Source organism: Alosa sapidissima, chromosome 22 (assembly GCF_018492685.1).
Source record: "Alosa sapidissima isolate fAloSap1 chromosome 22, fAloSap1.pri, whole genome shotgun sequence".
NCBI lineage: Eukaryota > Metazoa > Chordata > Actinopteri > Clupeiformes > Clupeidae > Alosa > Alosa sapidissima.
In genome coordinates, this window is record NC_055978.1 from 27,188,902 (window position 1) to 27,207,366 (window position 18,465).

At 44.5% G+C, this 18,465-nt stretch overlaps 1 protein-coding gene across 1 annotated transcript in view; it reads left to right on the plus strand.

The window, feature by feature from the left end:
- Window positions 1-12,010: 12,010 nt before the first annotated feature.
- The window catches only part of hmga2 (high mobility group AT-hook 2), a 31,398-nt gene continuing 24,943 nt past the window's right edge, over window positions 12,011-18,465 (plus strand). The window contains exons 1-2 of the mRNA XM_042078861.1: window positions 12,011-12,723; window positions 14,696-14,782. Of these exons, the coding sequence (XP_041934795.1) occupies window positions 12,616-12,723; window positions 14,696-14,782 (195 nt within the window). The 5' untranslated portion in view covers window positions 12,011-12,615. The remainder of the gene's footprint in view (window positions 12,724-14,695; window positions 14,783-18,465) is intronic.

Here is an 18,465-nt window from a genome sequence, read left to right on the forward strand (position 1 = left end):
CCCGCTTTGAGAATCACCTATGGCAGACCTCTGGCTAATACTCTCAGGTTCCTTCTGAACAGTACCTTGAGACACACGGAAGGACACAAAAAAAGTGGCTAGGTGGGTGCTAGGGAGGGGTGGCTGGGGGATAGGGAGGCTTTTCAGCGGGGCTGGCTGAGTGGAAACAGATCCTAGGAGGGAAAAGCGAGAGGCAATTTATTCTAAAGCAGAGGATGTATGGAACACGTTACCTCGTCATGTTCCTGCTGATTAATTAAGAGGCAGGGAGGATAAGGTGGGGTGGACTGGAGGTGGGTCTAGGAGGGGAGGGGAGGGGGGCGATAGAACCAGAAGAAACTCTGGCATCAATTAGGGGGGTGGAGAACTGAGCTGGGGATGGGGGGGCCCGTCGGGGCCTCTGTGTTTGTACCCACCGCCGGAGCCGCGAGAATCAGCGATTGAATGACAATTAGTTTTTATAAGGACGTGTTCGGCCCTGGCGCGGCTCGGCCTGACAAAAGGGCGCCTGTGCCTTTGTAGTGGGCGCACGGCGCTCTCTCTCTCTCGCCACATCTGGAGGAAAAGACTACATCAAGGTTATGAGGCTACCCTTTCTCTCCTAGCCCAGGGGAGGAAAGGCAATAGCGCGGAGTCCAGGGTTAAATATAGCACTGGTGGCGGAGTTTGCATTCGGGACGGCTGGCCTCACATGCTGGAGATCAGAGCGCTCAGATGCAGGCCATAAAGGGAGGCGAGCACGTGCGTCCGCTGAGCAATGGCTGAACTGAAAACACTGACAGTCTGATTACATCCCACATTACAACCTCACCAGCAACTCAGCACAGCCGAGCCACAATAAAAACTGCACAGTAGAATACATGACAAGGTGCAAATGTTAAAGGTGAGGACAGGAGAAGATAAGAGATAAGTCTCTTAACTCATTGAATGCCAAGCTGTTTTCGGGAGCTTTGTCCCCGAGTGCCAGCAATCTAGACCATTGTTGATGATTTTTGTACAGCCACAGCATATTCTGTGTTATAGCTATGAACACATACAATAGCTCGATTAAAAGGTGAGACTTTAAGCTCTCGGTGGGTGCAAACCGTGTATTTCTACACGCCTCTGTTCCTGAGAAATCCCAAGCTAAACAGTGGCTAGTTTTCATTAAAATCGCTGTTTTTTTTTTTCTAGAAATGGAGATATAACGTCTTTCATGAAATATGAAGTGTTGCCTGTTACTTACTTGTGTAAACTTTCCAGGAAGTGATCAGCGAGACCTGGCGAGACTGCCACCTAGTGATAGACCCACGAAAATGGCCTGGTTTTGACCTGACGTGCATGCGTCACTGATTCGACCCAAAGCGGAAACCGAGTTATGATAAAATGTCCAGATAAAATGTCCAGATTGTGCGTTTTCATGAGTTTCACGATCGTCATATATTTCATTTCCATTCATCACAGAGTTCCCAAAATCACATATAAGTTGTGTTAGAGTGTCTAGTTTCGTAATTAAAAAAATAAAAAAAAGCTAAAAACGTAATATTACGTGTTTGGCACTCAACGCATGGGAAGGAAAAACGTAATATTACGTTTTTGGCACTCAATGAGTTAAAATGTCATATCAGCCAGGAGTCATTAAGACATGATTCAGACTGTCCTCTTGTTTTGGCCGCTCTTTTTCTCTCTGTCTGCGCGGCTACTCTGTGACCACTGCCTCTTCCTCTCTCTCTCTCTGCCTGCGCGGCTACTCTGTGACCACTGCCTCTTCCTCGGCCTGAGCAGCAGCAGCAGCAGCGTCCGCTCGGTTCGCCCCGTGGCGCTGGGAGAGCGTTGAGTGGGTGCCAAGTCTTGAGAATGTCGCTGCTGCTCACTTGCTTCCACTTAGCCCCGCAGACTTCCCCTGGCTCCCTTTCAAAACAAACGCCGCCGCAGGGGCCACAGAGAGCGCGTTCTCCCCGGGTCAGCGCCAGCCACGCCGAGGCCCTGCGCCGCGGCCAGAGATCGCACACGCAGACAGTCGCACTCGCACGGAGAGGCTTTTCATGGACACGTCCCGCATCGGAAAAATGCAGAATAATTGGAGGGTGGGTGGAGGGTATATCGAGGGTCATTTGTGTAGCTCTTAGAGGAAAACATCATGTTTTGTATGTGGAAGGAAAGGGCACATCCAGTAAAACTTTGCTGAGAGTTTTTTTTTATCTACATAAAAGTCCAGCCATCTGAATGGAGGACAGGAAGAAGTGGATTACTCATAACTTTTCATTCTCTGATACAATTTTATTATAGAGAGAGAGAGAGAGAGAGAGAGAGAGAGAGAGATGTTCGAGATGATTTCTCCAGGATTCAAATTACTACTGTATGGAGTATAGTTTGCTATATGTTTAAATAAGTTTCATAAAATAATATACAAGTATCAAGTCCCCCTGCATAAGAGAGCTGGTGAGGAGAGCTCTGTAATGAGGAACTAAGTGGGTGCAGGTCATGTGATCTGCCAGCACTGCAGCTGTGTGCTTCGTTTTGCTCCCTCCTTCACCTCACTGACGCCATGGCGAGAGTCTACCTCTCCCTCACTATGGCCAGGCCACCCTCCTCATGAAAGCGTCCACTCTGCAAGGCCAGGCCATGCCATGCTGACCTGAGATAACATTCATCTCTCCTGCCTGTCCTCTCCTCTCCTCCTCCATCTCCTGTTGTTTGCCAGGTGTTGCATGAGTGGCCGCCATTGTTTCGTGGGCCTGTATTTGTCAAGGTGAGGGCTGCAGACGCCGACAACAAACGCTGTTGACAGGCTCTCCGTCACAGGAATGAGATTAAGACTGTGTTTGCCCGTAGAATCGCCAAAACAATGTCCGCAAACATTCTGCTGCTTGTGTGAAATAGACCGGTAAACACAAGTTGATGGGAAAGTCGTCTTATCTACCCTTCTTTGGGGGGAGAGGATCCTTCACTAGAAATGTTGGTTGTAGCAAACTTCTGGGTGATCATGTTTGGACAGCATTGCTGTCAAAAGCCAACAGAGTGAAACTAAGGTCAACTAATGACCGCTCCGTGTTTGTGGCAAAGACAAATGAGCAAGTTAAAAGGAGTAAATGTCCATGCTCAGAAAACCTCAAATATGCAAATGAGTATCATGGACTTGCCATTTTATTATACAAAAAGAACAGAGAGTGTTCTTAAGTTACATTTCAAGACCAGGACTGAATTTTGTCTCCTCACGTTTTTATACATTTTACAATCCAGTTCAACGGATATTTCTAAACTTTGCACATTTTCTGATGACATCTTTCAGTCCCTGGTTGTTCAGTGCTTCTGTACTGAAGTTTTGAAGTTCTAGCCCTTATCTATGAAGTTCTAGCCCTTATCTATGAAGTTCTTTGAATAGTGACTAATATGTGAAATATCTAGGCTGTGTCTCTATCTAGAATTATAAGTTTAAGCTCTGATCTTTTAGAGACGGTCTGTGCTGTGTTGAGAGATGCACGTTAACACGTGAGATGAATGGAGACTGAGGTTAGCAGCTTCCCCTGAGTGGCCTGGTCTGTGGTGGTACCACGCAGGTGACTGACCTGGCTGACCCCTCCCCACGCTCCCTAATACCCGGCCTGCATTCCTGGCATTCCCGTTGACCGCCCTGCCTGCTCCTCCGCCAGAACACGCTGCACCCAGGAGCCCCTCCGCCAGACGCAGGGAGGACAGCGGGGACTGACCGTCCACACTCATACCGCGGGGTGGCCTGGACACACACAGAGAGCTCGCCATCCAGAGCTGTGCTAATGGACATGGAGGTGGTAGATCGTCAAATGTTGATTTTTTTAAATTAATGTTTCTATTTTCTATTGATGATCTATTTATTTGTTTTTAATTCAATACAAGATTTAGACGCTGAGTGGTGCACTCCACGGGTTGTCATCCTGTGAGATGTTTGTTTCCATGGTTGCAGAAGAATGCAAGAGGCAGCTATCACACCAAGTTTCACACCAAGCTGAGACTTGGAGACTCCATCAAGGCTACTACCTGGACAAACAGCCAGCGCTGGACCAAAGGTTACTATTCTCCTATTAACACCACTCACCCATGTGTTGACCTAGGGAAAACAGACTCTCGTGTTTGAACAGAGAGAGAGAGAGAGAGAGAGAGAGAGAGAGAGAGAGAGAGAGAGAGAGAGGGAGGGGGGTGGGTGAACAGGTGTTCCAATCCTGATTTTTGGGGATTTTTGAGGAGGAAACAATTTGATATCATTAAATGCAACTGTAACATGAAGCATTGTACATTACATTACCGGTCAGAAACTTGAACTCTTATGAAGAACATGGACATCCAAATAAACCTCTGCCAAGTTTGAAATAATAATGTAAAAGCTTCTCAGTAATAAGTTTAGAGAACTTCAATTACAGAATATCCATCAATTGCATGGTATGCTCAGTAAACTAATATACAGATATTCATGGTATGTGCTGGTCTGAAATGAACATTTTATACTGTATGTTTTGGTGTGAGGTGTTTTTTTCCTCTGCTCCTCTGAACAGACAGGTTTAGATGGCTCAGAGGAAGCAGGGTCCAGGCAGACAAGTTCTCTCTCATTTCAAGACTTCCTGTCTGTGAGGCCAACGTTCCATATATTTGTCAATGAGAGTGGGTTAATTGACGAACAGAGCCGACTCCACTGAGACTGTGTAGACCACGGGGAGAGAGCCGTGTGAATGAGGGAGTGTTTGTGTGTGTGTGTGTGTGTGTGTGTGTGTGTGTGTGTGTGTGTGTGTGTGTGTGTGTGTCTCTCTGTGTGTGTGTCTGTGTGTCTGTGTGGTTGTGCAAGTACGGTTGTGCAAGTGCATGCTTGCATGCATTTGTGTATGTGTGTGTGTGTTTGTATGCGAGAGGGAGGGAGAGAGAGAGAGAGCGAGAGAGAGAGAGCGAGTGAGTGGGTGTCCTTGTGAGTCGCATGAATGTCTAAGTGTTTGTGTGTACACACGAGCATGTGTCTGTGAGAGTGACAGGGACGTCGTGCCTTTGAAAATATTTCCCTCAGTGGAAAAAAAACATTCTCCTTCGAGGAAAAAAAAAATCACAAACTTGCGGTTAGCTGCACATGGCCATTCCGAATCCAGTCAACCGAAGAAGAGCAGCTATTTTGTTCCATAACTCAGACTATTCATAAACTTTACATGCATCTGTGCTTGGCAAAGCCTTCAGCAGAAAATAGTTAGGGCTGTTTTGACCACTGGACAGGGAGAAGGTGAGGAGAAAAATATTTTTTTCTCAAGCAACTGTGGGAAAGGGAAATAAAATAAACAGTACCATTTCAATATGTGCCTAAAGATACAGAGTGGATGTTTTGTGAACTTCTAAGTTCCTAGAACAGAGCCTGTCCAGGAGTCTTGAGTGACAGTTTTATTGTTGTCTTGTGAGTAGGACATTTGTTTTGTGTTATACACTTTATGAAAATGTGAAATATTACACAATGACGCCCATTAGGATCGCCAGAACACATTCAGCTCAGTTTAATACCGAATACATGTGAGCGACAGACTTCCAATGATTTCTTCAGTCTATCAATACCTGCCCCCTCCTCCCCTGTCTATAAACTTGTCTATTTAATAATACTTTCCTTTTTTTTGGAAAATATAAGAAATACAGTTTATGCATGTGTACATATTCTACATTTAAAAATAGATTTGGGAAGTAGTAAACAGAGTGGCAGGGCAGACAGTGTTGATCTCGGTGAATTGATTTACCCGTCAAACTTGCTTGTCAGAGGCATGTGGAAGTGCAGTTAAAAGAGAGAGAGAGAGAGAGAGAGAGAGAGAGAGGAAGAGAAGAAAAAAAACCCTCAACGCATTTGAGTGATAGCGCTGACCCCGTTGCTCTTAATGCGGATTAGCACAAATTTAAACATCCGCTAGTGGAGACAGGCATGGGGCATGTGAGAGAGAGAGACACCTAGTCCGGCCGCTTTGAAGTGGGACATGCGGAGCAGAGTGGGGCCAGAGAGGAGAGGATAGGATAGGAGAGGAGAGGAGAGGAGAGAGGAGAGGAGAGGAGAGTAGAGGAGAGGAGAGGAGGGGAGGGGAGAAGAGAGGAGAGCAGAGGAGAGGAGAGGAGAGGAGAGGAGCAGAACAGAATCCTCCAGCAGCTGCTGCTGTCACGTCCCAGCCCTCGCTTTTTTTACCCCTCCAGAGTAAGCAAACCTCCACAATGTATATGAGCCCCCTTCTCTGTCACACACACACACACACACACACACACAGACACACAGGCACACAGGCACACACACAAAAATGCTCCTTAAAAGTTTCCTCCAGAGGTTTCTCTCATGTCAGATTTGAACAAAACAAACTGGGGTGGGGTGCAGGCAAACACCAGCTGTTCCTCATTTACAGGGGTGCTACTTTTAAAACTCCCCTGGTAGGAGCCCCCAAAAAACAATGTTTACTGATAACGTGGCGTAAAACATTTATACACTAAAACTATTCAGTAAATAAATGCCGTGCATAAAGTCAGGTTAAATATTATAGCGTTTGTCACACAATAACTCATAATAACGCTCTGAAGACACGGTGTCATTGGGTGTGCTCGGTGTCACTCATGCCTGGTGGGGCGGGCGGAGGTTGCAGGCGTGGGGTGGGGTGGTGTCTGGCGGGCTCATCCTCCTCTCCTCAGTGCCAGCAGATGGAGCCTTTGCCCTGCCAGCGGCTCCCAGCCTTGTCACAGCCCAGCGAGCTGGGCCACCAGGACACATTGCACACAGAGCCTGGGACCAGCCTCCATCTACCCCACCACTCAGGCACAGTGCACACAGAGCCTGGGACCAGCCTCCATCTACCCCACCACTCAGGCACAGTGTTCTGGGGGAGGCTGGAGAGGCCAACTTGTGGTCCAAAGAGCCACCAGCTCGCAGCTGACAGTCTGTGCAGAGGCAGTGTGAGACCAGTGTTATCCCTATTTCCTTGACGGCCTCCACTATGGGTCTGTCTGTGTGTGTGTGTGTGTGCGCGCGTGTGTGTGTGTGTGTGTGTGTGTGTGTGTGCGAGCGCGCGCGCGCGCGCGTGTGTGTGTGTGTGTGTGTGTGTGCCTGTGTGTGTGGAGGGGTGTGACATTGAGGGGAGGGGTGTGGCTGACATTGTTGCAAACGTTTTGGAAGACTGCTCAGTCTATTTACCCTACAGAAAAAAAAACACTAACACTGAAGATTGCCTCAACCGAGTCAACCAAAACACAGCTACTCCGTGACATGGATACAGAGACATAGAGTTGTTTTCCAGCCACCGAGTGACAGTGGCCATGCTTTTGTGCAGAACCATATGTGGGGCTTTGGGAACACTACAGCTTGTCTCGAGTTCCACACAGCATGGGAGGTCATTCCATAATGTTATGTGCCCTTTGACCCCAAAGGGTGTGGCGGCAGAATTTCAAGCCTCAGACTCTCACAGAGCCCCCCAGAAGCCAGAGATCAAAGATCAGTAGGTTTGTCTGCCCTTGGCTTCCTGAGTGCCGCAGACGGAGGAAGTAAACATGCTGGGAGATGGCAGCAGTATCAGTCTTCCACCACGCAGGCAGCAGAGTCTCCAAAACCAAACTGAAGATGCACAGATTTTCAAGATGGTTTATGGTAAAGAAGATATATACGGCCTCAAAATACATTACTCGCAGAATAATAAATAAAAGGCAGAAATCAGCAGTGATGGTCATTTCCAATGTATTTCAACACCTGTTGCTTCTAAATAACAGAGAAATAAAGTTTCCATTCACTGGAGCTTATTGGAGAGTGTCTCCATAATGCCGTGTAGTCTGCATGCCGACCTCCAGAACCCTCACATGTGAACCTCACTTGGGTCAAGAGTCATCAGGCAATTAGTCTGGCCCATCTCGGCTCAGTCCAACAACGGGCCGTTTTATGAAGCTAATTTAGAAAAACACGCAGATAAATTAAGAGACTATGTAAGAGGAAGAGGTAAAATTAAATGTAATGAGAAAATGCATGGAAATAGCAGTAATCAACATTAGACATTTCCTCTGCCTATCTTTCTTTTCTTTCTTTTCTTCTTTCTTTCTTTCTTTCTTTTCTTCCCTCTCTTTTCTCTTTCCTTTCATTCGGTGTCCTATAACGGAACCAGCATCTGTCCGTGCTCTTTGTTTCACGAGTACCATTCCATTCCCATTCATCCAATTGTTGGAACCCCAACGGTCCAATCAAACTGGGATCACAGTTTAAATCAACCAATCAAATGGAAGTAGTCTTTCACTCAAGAACATGTCAAATGAGATTCTTTCAAGTGTCCATGAAGAATATGTGGAGACAACTTGCACGTTGATTGAGCTGCCAACTGCCCGTGGAAAAGATAACCAGGAGAATGAGAAAAAAACAACAAATGTGCACGATGTTAAGGCCATAAAAGAAGCAAGGCAGACGTCTCATTTGTCACTCCAGAGTGACCTTACGCAATGCACAACAATGTCTGGCCCTCCCCCCCTCCTGAGGCTGACCGCACATGCCCTAGTCCGAGTCGCAGACGGGAGAGATTGATGGTGCCATTGCTGGTGATAGCAGATAGCACCTTTACCTGCATGCTGTCGCAGGTCTGCTGGCCACACAGGCGCTGGCATGAGGGGGGCTCCTGGACTGTGTTTGTCAACCTTAACAAATACAGTGTAGGTGTGTGTGTGTGTGTGTGTGTTTGTGTTGGCCAGCAGAAGTTCACTGAGGTTGTGTTTGTGTTGATCCTTGGGATAAAAAACGAGGCCATACATTTTCTTTAAAAACCTAACCTCCACAAAACTGGCTGAGAGAGTTTAATGAAGATTTTCTCTTGAAATAAAAGCAATAGTACACTTTATATCCTCCTTGGTAAATAGAAAATGCACACTTTTTATTATTTATTCTTCCATGACAATTTGTGCTCCAATGCCTCAAACTTCATCTAAGCAAGACACTTATATGTCACAAACTAACACAACAGAGAACACAAATAAACATCACTGCATACACTTTGATCAAGTAGTTATTATAACGTTATGACTATTTTTTCTGCATCATGTTCATATACTGTAACAGGAGGTTTCCAGTGTCACTGTTCTGTTCATAGATCTGAACTACTCCAGCAGTCTTTCCTGTCTGAGAGTTTGGGAGAAGACGGGTTCCCATGTTCTCATGGGAAGGTGAGGTGAACCCACTCTCTCTCTCTCCTGAAATAACACCCCTGCCGTGACCTCAGCGATGGGAATACATGCCCACTTCCCCTGGGCTGCCCTTCCCAAATTACAAGATGAGCTCCGAGAGGTCCTGCCCTGGTTATAACTGTCCTCACACCTCCACAGCTCCATTTGGGGTACGAGACCCTGGGGACTATTAATAGAGTGGTGCCCTGTCCCCTCGCCTCGCACGGAGAACTGTATACAATGTGCGTGCGTGCATATGTGTGTGTGTGTTGGAGAGAGAGAGAGAGAGAGAGTGTCTGTGCACTGATGCATTCTTCCACTCCCCTCGCCCGAGAAGGAGATAGACAACCTCAACCATATCACCTCTGATGGGAGTGCGGGGATGTGTGGGTGATAATTTGTCTCTGAAGTCCCAAGTTACATTTGACCTCTCAGCTGACCGAATGTGTGGCCCTGATAGTCCAGCCAGAGGCATCCTGACTAGGGGAGGCTCGGGAAGAGAGCCTGACGGAGAGTCCCCTGGCTAGCCCTTCATGGTATGGGGCTGTGGATGGTCTGACATCTGGATGCATTTCTCCTCCTGCTTCTATATTTAATTTGTTCATTTCCTCTTCAAGGAACGGGATGAGCACACAACTTCAGCACTTGACCTCTTTGGGCGATATCCTTGCCTAGGACCAAAGCCATGACCCACACCAAATAAAGGGTGAAAATAGTTAAAGTGAAGGTAGCTGATAAGAAATGCTTATTTTCCTTGCTGGTCCCTCCCTCAACTGACCAAGTTACTTTGTCCATGTGTGAGGTTCTTTTTTTTGTCGATCTCTTGCATGGAGAAATGGAAATGTTTTACCAGTTTGTGTCTGAAGTGTGGCAGTAGGCCCCTCACAGTTCTGCTCCATAAATGCATCACATATGTGCTGCCGCTTTGACGTAGCCCAGGAGGCATGCTGGCTGGGGGTTAAACAGTTAAAATTGACATCGGGTGGCGAGGGGCTGTGGTTGGTCTCAAAATCTTTTTAGTGTGCCGCGGTGGATGAGTTCTCCCACAATTCGCCCAGAGCAGTCCCTCCTCAACACACACACACACACACACACACATACACCAAAAAAGGGGAAATCTGCTTTCAACAAAAGAATGTCTTTTGAGATGCACATACTTCCTATTTCCTATTTCAACACCCAGTGTGCACTTTTGTCCTTTTAGTCTGAATTCTGATAAAGCAGCACTATCTCTATCTACACTGCCAAAGGGCAAATAGACCATGACAACGAAAACAGTTTTCACTTTACATAATCCTACCTAAACTCACAATGTCAGTAATTACAAATTCAAATGACTTTTTTGCACGTTTGTATGGGTTCACGCCCTTAATTTAAATACAGAAATACCGATTTTCACACTAACATGTATGCATTTGAGACATATGTCTCAACTCCTCAACAAATGTTTTGCGTAATCGATCTTGGTAGTACTTTCTGCAGTAATTTGCGGCTGTGGCTATTGATTGTATTCGTTTCATAGGCTTGCGGTCCTGACGCCGCTCTGTCTACGGGGGAGTGGTCTAGGGAAGAAAACGGCGAAATTCCTTTCTGGTCCACCTTCTTTGGGGGTCTGAGTGCTGTTTTTTATGAATGAACTGCATACCAACGACAAATTAACCACTTTCTTTCACAGGATAGCACAGATCCCCATCCCATGCCGAACTACACACAAATGTTGGAGTGTTTATGTGGAAACAAAAATGCGTGGATACATTTTAACTGGTGAAATAATTCAAGCGCGAGAGCGTGCACACTGCACACACACACACACACACACACAGATATATGTATAACACATATGCGCGTCAGAGCGAAACATACAGAGACAAAAATAAAAAAACATAAACTTTTTAACGCACAGTTAAAATGAAGGCTAGGCTATATCAACTAATGGATCCACTTGGCTCGCACTAGTTATAAACCCATCTCTGACACAATTGCATTCAGTGAAGAGGGTAGGGGAGCACTTCGCCATTCCCTGTTGTCGAGCAGGCTTGGTCAGATCGTGGGAAAGGGCCTGCACGTAAAGCAGTTTATTCTTTGTCACTGTTGTTCTTGTGTAATTGATCTCACTCCACGTCGATGGGCGGAATACTTCAAAGCCATGCGGCTGCTGGAGGTCGGCCTTCAACCACACGCTTTTAGTCACAATCACACTGCTTGCACTTAGGGTTTGGAGGGAAAAGGCAGCTGCCACCACGGAAACGCATAGTAGCACTTTTAGAAGTGTTGTTTGCGCCTCAAAGCATACCTGATCAGCCCCTAAGGCCATTGTATTGTTGCTGTCGTAAATTTAATTTTAAGTGACGACTAATGATTAAAAACTCATCCTGTAATAATAATAATAATAATAATAATAATAATAATAATAATATATTAATACAATAATACAAGTACATAAAAATAATTCGAGGTATTTTGTGACGTTGTGACTTTGAAGTTCTATCAGCAGGCTAGGTCCTACAATGAAATCAAAACATTTTGATAGTGGTCCACAAAAATGATATGTAATAACTACTGTTGTTTGTGAATTACAATGATAGGCTTACATATTGCATAGCATAATTACGACATTAAGAAAAATATACCAACTGAGACTCTCGGTGAGCTAAAAGAACTCTTTACGAAGGAAAATTAACTTTAGAACGCAAGAAGGCGCTTTCGCCTTCTGTCTCTTTAAACTCTCTGGACTGTCGCCAGTTACATGAATGGTGCTGGACACGTGAGTTTGTCTCAATGTGCTCTCTCCTCTTAACGCCGCTGAATTTCTCCTGTTTTCTCTGGCTCTACTCCAAAACCCCAGCTTTTTTGCGCCTTTGGTGCCTCCCCCTCCCCGTGTTATCCACCCACGGGAAAACTGATTTTCTTTCTCCCTCTCTTTTTTTAAATATACCTCATCCTCATTCGGTCAGTCTACTGGTTTCGTATGGACAGCGGAGATGTATTTAAAATAGCAACTTCTTTTTTAAACCAATCCGTGCAAAAATCTTGTCCCCGTGATTCTTGAAGTTCCGCAGCAGACTTGTCGGCGCGTGGATTTGACAGTGCACTGTCACATTTTCTTTGCAAATGAATCGCACTCAGTTGTACAGACGAAACCGAAATTCCAATCGATCACTGGCTTATTTTATTACTAAAGCCACCCCCACTCAGCTCTAAAGAGAAGACATTTTTGTGTGCCAAACACTGAACTGGGCAGCACGTGCTATTCATAATACTTTGAAGGCTCTCCCCATCTTTATTTTTGTTTTGCGCAACCCTTTTCTTGCAAATACATATTTATTGAGGCCTCTTCATTCTACACTTGAAATCGCCGGTTCTAACTTTAAAGGAACAAGGAACCCCATTTCGTGTTCCGCACCAGGACGACCGGTGTGCAGGAATCAGCCGTGTCTGAAAGTAGAAGGTGCAGGAGATTACAGTTTGGTCCAAGCCACAATGAGTGCCCGCGGTGAGGAAGCCGGCGAAGCTTCAGGATCCCAGGAACAGCCCGCACCGGCTGAGCCTCCGAAGAGAGGACCGGGCAGACCGAGGAAGCCGCCTCAAGTCAGTCTTATGTTTTTGTCTTTCTATTCGACACAACAAGAAATTTAACCACGATTGTTTGTTGTTCTCCAGCTCCGCTCTCATAGTAGCCTACGCGAAAGCCCTTCCCGGTTAGTTTAAGTGAGATAGTATTGTTGCCTGTATTGTAGTTTAAGAAAAAGTTAAGAATGCAATGGATATGTTTGCCTGTATATTGTTCAACAGTGCATGGGCTCTGTACGCTGCGGCTGCACACTTCAAACATACAATCATATATCATTATGCTATAGCGTAATTTATGCGCACAGTCCTGTTGTTACAATTGCGCTTGGTGATAAACCCCGCGATCATTTAGAACAATAATGCTTAGGTAATTATTTCACATCAGTGTCTATACACATTAATTAAAATAGAAGTGCTTTTCCTTTTCTGTAATTGCAACTTACAAGATATATTGTGTGTTAATTTTTAAAGTTAGTTCTCGGAAATTCCAATATAGGCTATAGTCAAGCTACATCTTTTTAATCAGATAGTTTGCACAACCGTGTATTCGGTGAGCATGCTGCGACTTCTGTTTGGTTTTGCAGTTGGACCGTGCATAGGCTACGCTGTACCCCGGTCAGCTAGGCTATTGTATAGTATTATAATCTGTAGGATAATTGGGTTGATTGCGATTTTCATGTGACCGCGATGCATGAACATATTACTGTGTCAGAAGTTATTGCTCCCACTCTTTTAACATCGTAGGCGCTTGTTTACATGTCCACAGCCACTGTTTCCAGCAGTATATCGTCATGACCACATCCTTTTCACAAGAGTTTTTTTTAATGTTAGTCATTGTGTAAAGAACATCAGACAATTAAATGAACTTAGACATTTCGATACGTGTTTCTTTGATATGTTGATTGCTTCTTTACATGACTCGCCTGTTGGATTGTAGTGAAATAGGCCTACTCCAGCTGGAAGGGGAATATTCATATTTAATTATACTATACCACTAAACATGTATTTTGGTGCGTGAAAGTTTTCAATGTCTACATAAATCATTGATTTAATCTATTGGACAAACCCGTGCATTGTAACGTGTATGCAAGTTTGACTAGACGTAGGCTAATTTAGGCTAAATATTCCTTTAGTACAAAAAATACAATAATCCATAGAGGGCTTTTACTGAATCTTAAGTAGGCTACTATCACGTGATTCTCATTCTGGTATTGCAATATGTAACAATATATTAATAAAGCCTTTTAAGGGCAACAACTAGGATCTACAGCATGTTTTAAGTTTTAATTACCAGAAGAGAACCATATTATTTTAGACAATATCACAACATCCCCACAACCCCCCCTGTGTCTGAACAGATGTTATCAGATGAGTTTGGGTTCAAAGTGGTTGCTACCAGGAGTGCAATGATTTGCTGATGCTGTCCTACTTGTTCATAATATAAGTGCATATGCACTCAAACATGAATAGGCACACACGTACACACACAAACATGAGCATGCACACACATACATGCAACCACAAACTCATAGCCCCCCCCCCCCCCTCCACACACACACACCAGTGTTTCCCACAGAATTGAATTCCATTTGTGGTGGTTGGTTTGCAGAATTAACTTGAATACAACAGTATTCAAGAATCAAGAGAAACAAATTAGCACAGCATGGTTATGATGCTAACCAGATTTAAGCACAATTTAGTACAACCTGGAAAATCATTGTGTGGTGGTCATTGTTGATATTGTGGTGGGCCGCCACAAATAAGTCAATGTATGGGAAACACTGCACACACACACCACACACACACACACCACCTTTGCCCCTCTTTTGGTCTTGACTCACAGCGCACCAAGCAAATAAAAGGCTACCATTAAATGAGTACATTGTGGAAAGGGACCTTGTCTTTTCTGCATGGGTTGGGGGGGGGGGGCAGTGGGCCATAGCATTGTTTCCTGTCCTCATCTCCTGCGTTCACCTCCTCTTCTCCTCAGGAGCCCACAGGCGAGCCTGTCCCCAAACGACCGAGGGGGCGCCCTAAAGGCAGCAAGAACAAGGGCCCCTCCAAGGCAGCACAGAAGGTGAGAACCAGCCAGAGACAGGCGTCTGGTCTCTACACCTCACTACACTTCCACCTAATTCCCAACCAGCTGGACACACACACACACACACACACACACACACACACACACACACACACCCTAGGTGTTTCAGACCACCTAGATCTTAAGATCCCACGTGTTGAACTGCGCAGTGGTTTGAAATGACGTCTGGTTTCATAATACTAGTTACGCCTATAGAGGACTCACTCATGCGTGGCATTGAAGACCAGAAAGTGCAATTGCTTTGCTGTTTTTAAAGCAGGGGGAACCACTGACAATTTTTTGACCATTCAAAATTTCAAAGTGAGACAGAGGTGTGAGGAGAACGTTAACAAGCAGAATGTCTTTGCGCACTGTGGTGTGGGAACTGCCTTCCTGATATCTTAATTACAAACCATGGACGTTGCGCTTGTGAATGACCAGCATATGAAACAGTCCAAACCACAGTGGGCTGAGGCCATGGCTGCATGTTTCAGCACAGTTGTAAACACTCTAGTCCCACAACGGGGCTGAGCACACCTAACAGTGCTGGGTCTAAACACACACTGAAGCACACACTGTTAAACATTTCCTGTAAAAACTAAAGTAAGTTCCTGGCAGTTATTGGCCAGTAACATAGTGTCGTTCTTTTCTAGTATTTTATCAGCATAGTATGCATGGTAACAAGAAGAAAAAATAGTATTACATTATTTCAAGTATATTACCAGAAGAAAGTCACCAGTACTACTATAGTAGTAGTTGTCTGTTTTTGAATATACACCAGGAATAAGTCTACCATAACAACAAAACAACAACAAAACAGCTGTTTCTGTTCCAAATCAATCTATAAAGCAATTGCCCAGTACATTACAGTACTGTTGCTTTAGACCCAAGTTACTAACACCTAAAGTACAAATAAGGCTACTGTAATATACAGAAGTACTAAAATGCTTGGACCTCCAACCACTAGACCTCCCCGTTGTATTCTGTGAGTGCACTCTGCTCAGCGACACTGCCCAGTGTAGTGCAGTCTTGGGATTTACAACACAACAAATGCCCAAACGAGTCTTGAACAGTGTCATTGTACAGAAAGCAGAACTGCTTTGGAAGTGAGTTCCTGGCAGTTATTGGCCACATTTTTACCATTCAGCTAGATGTCTCACACTTTTAGTGATTTTCCATTCACTGGTTCACTTTAAGAATAACCACACCCATCAAAATGTATTTGTTTAATGAAATACTTTGGTACAACATGATCAGGGCTGTCCCTAACAGTGGTGGAGCTCAAGGTCAGATTTTACTTAGGAGACTCATGATGGAGACTCGTGATGACGTCACTTACATGTACCACAATAGTCATTGCTCAGCAAATGAAATCCACCCATTGCTCACCAAATGAAATCCATCCACCCATTTAGCTGATGTATCATAGCAAAAAGAGAGGAACAGATTATGGCCCAACTTCAGACAAGGAGAGGCCTACTGCAACAGTGTTTTAGTTATGTTAGAATGGCAAGAACATGGATGCCACCGTTTCACTGATACAGAGCCTGACTAGTTCAAACTGATATGTGCTGCCCAACTTGAGCATGGACTCACACTGTGTGTGTATGTGCAAAACCTATTTATTGCAGCACACTAGATGTAGACATATCCTTAGTCAGTAGATGCTCCATAGCCATCTATAACCATCAAGAGGCAGGCTAATGATAGACTGACAGAAAGTAGCTAACATTAGCTTCTAAGGATGCAACACATATTAGCCTTGGCTGTGTAAAAACGTAGCCTATCCGCTCACTTGGGACAGAGGTGATATTACATCCCTTTAATTGTTGATTTGAGAGAATCTCTGTAGTTTCTCTCTGCTATCTAGCACTCTGTAGTCTTGCCACATGTATAAGCTGACATGTTTATGAAGGTGTAAGCCATGACCTGCACCCCTCTGGACCAAACCACAACAAGTCACAGATTTGATTAGTCCGGTCAATTGCTAGAATGTTAGAACCCCTCAAAGTCTCCTCAGAAGGGGTAGTATGTACAATTGCACATGCAACAGTGGCTTCTGGGCGGTGCTAGTCTATAGTCGCAGTGAGGAACATCTGGAAAATGAAAAAGTATTTATTTGTGGGTATATCCATTCTGTCCAATGTGTTTGTGATTGGCATTGGAGCACACCAGACAGCTTGTCCTGCCATAGTCCTGTTAGGAATAAATCCTGTTCCATTATTTGTCAGAATCAGTTGTATGATCTGCAATAATACTTTAATGCACTTTATTAAATAAAATAGATGGCTAAGTTCATAAACTGAAATATAAGCACTGTAGCTTCTTTGGGGCGTAAATTCTACATATCCTACATTTATAAACTCAATGGTGCCTGATCATCCATATATCTTCATGTACTGTTCATATAAGCTCATTTAAAGCCATATGAGGGATTAAAGATGCCTGTTTTACATTGATTAATCAGACATATAGCTCTGTGCACATCAGTTTAAATGGTCACAATTCAGAGCGCAGAGCAGAGAAAGTTTTGACTTGAATTGTTCTTTTTTGGCTTTTCAGTCTCAATTCAAGTCAACGTTTAAAGCATTACAAATTCCAATGTCCAGAAAGGCTTGCGCCTCTAGAACACACTTTTAACAGTAAAGGTTCTATTCCATAATGCAGTTGTATGACACATAGTACTATGCAGCACATCAGTTCTACAATAAAATACTGTTTCATTAATATGTACAAATTTCCCGCCATGTAATTGTGATTCACAGTAATGCTCTGCAGAACAGGCCTTCATACAAATTGCTAACAGTGCACATACAGTCTTGGAAAATCTCTCTCTCTCTCTCTCTCTCTCTCTCTCTTTCTCTCTCACACACACACACACACACACCCACACACACACACACACACACACATAAATACACTTCAAGCACACACACAGTGCTTATAAGTAATTTCAGTGTGTATAGTCTGGGTTGTCATGTTCTCCTCCATGCTGGCACATCCATGCAAACGGAGCTAATTGCGAGTCTGTAACACATAATCTTCATTGCTTCCCAACACATAGCTCACCTTACATTTCTGCAGCAGACATTCATGTCAGGGCCACCAATGGTGTGTTTCTGTGGAAAACACACCATTGTTGAAAAAAAAAAAACCCTGTAAAGCCTTATCAAGGGGAATGTGTGTTGATGAATTCCACCGAGGAGAGCAGTGTAGTGAGCTAATTTTTCCACTCGCATGCACTGGTTCGTGTGGGACGTTCCCCCTGACATCCACTACAATCTTTGGTTTAAAGTCTTACAGCTTGACTTAGCCTAAGCCATCAAGGGAAAGTTTGGATGTCTTCATTTATTTTGGGGATTCAGCTGTGTGAAGGGCTCGATGACAGCAAAGTTAGGACTCTTCCGCATTAAGGTACCACTGTAAACATTCTGGGGTTACTTTGAAAACTGAACCACTCTGCTGCCAGAGTAAGCCTGTTTCGTCTCATTTGGCATTGTTATGATAAACAGACGAGATATAAATCTCCAAAGATGAAAGGAGACAGAATTGTGAAGGCGCCTCACTATGAAAACTTTTCACAAGGTTTGCGCACCCTCCCAAAATCCATCACTCTCCCTGCCTATTAGTGCTCTGTGATTGAGAGTATTTGCTGCCCCTAAAAGAAAACGTTTCCCTTA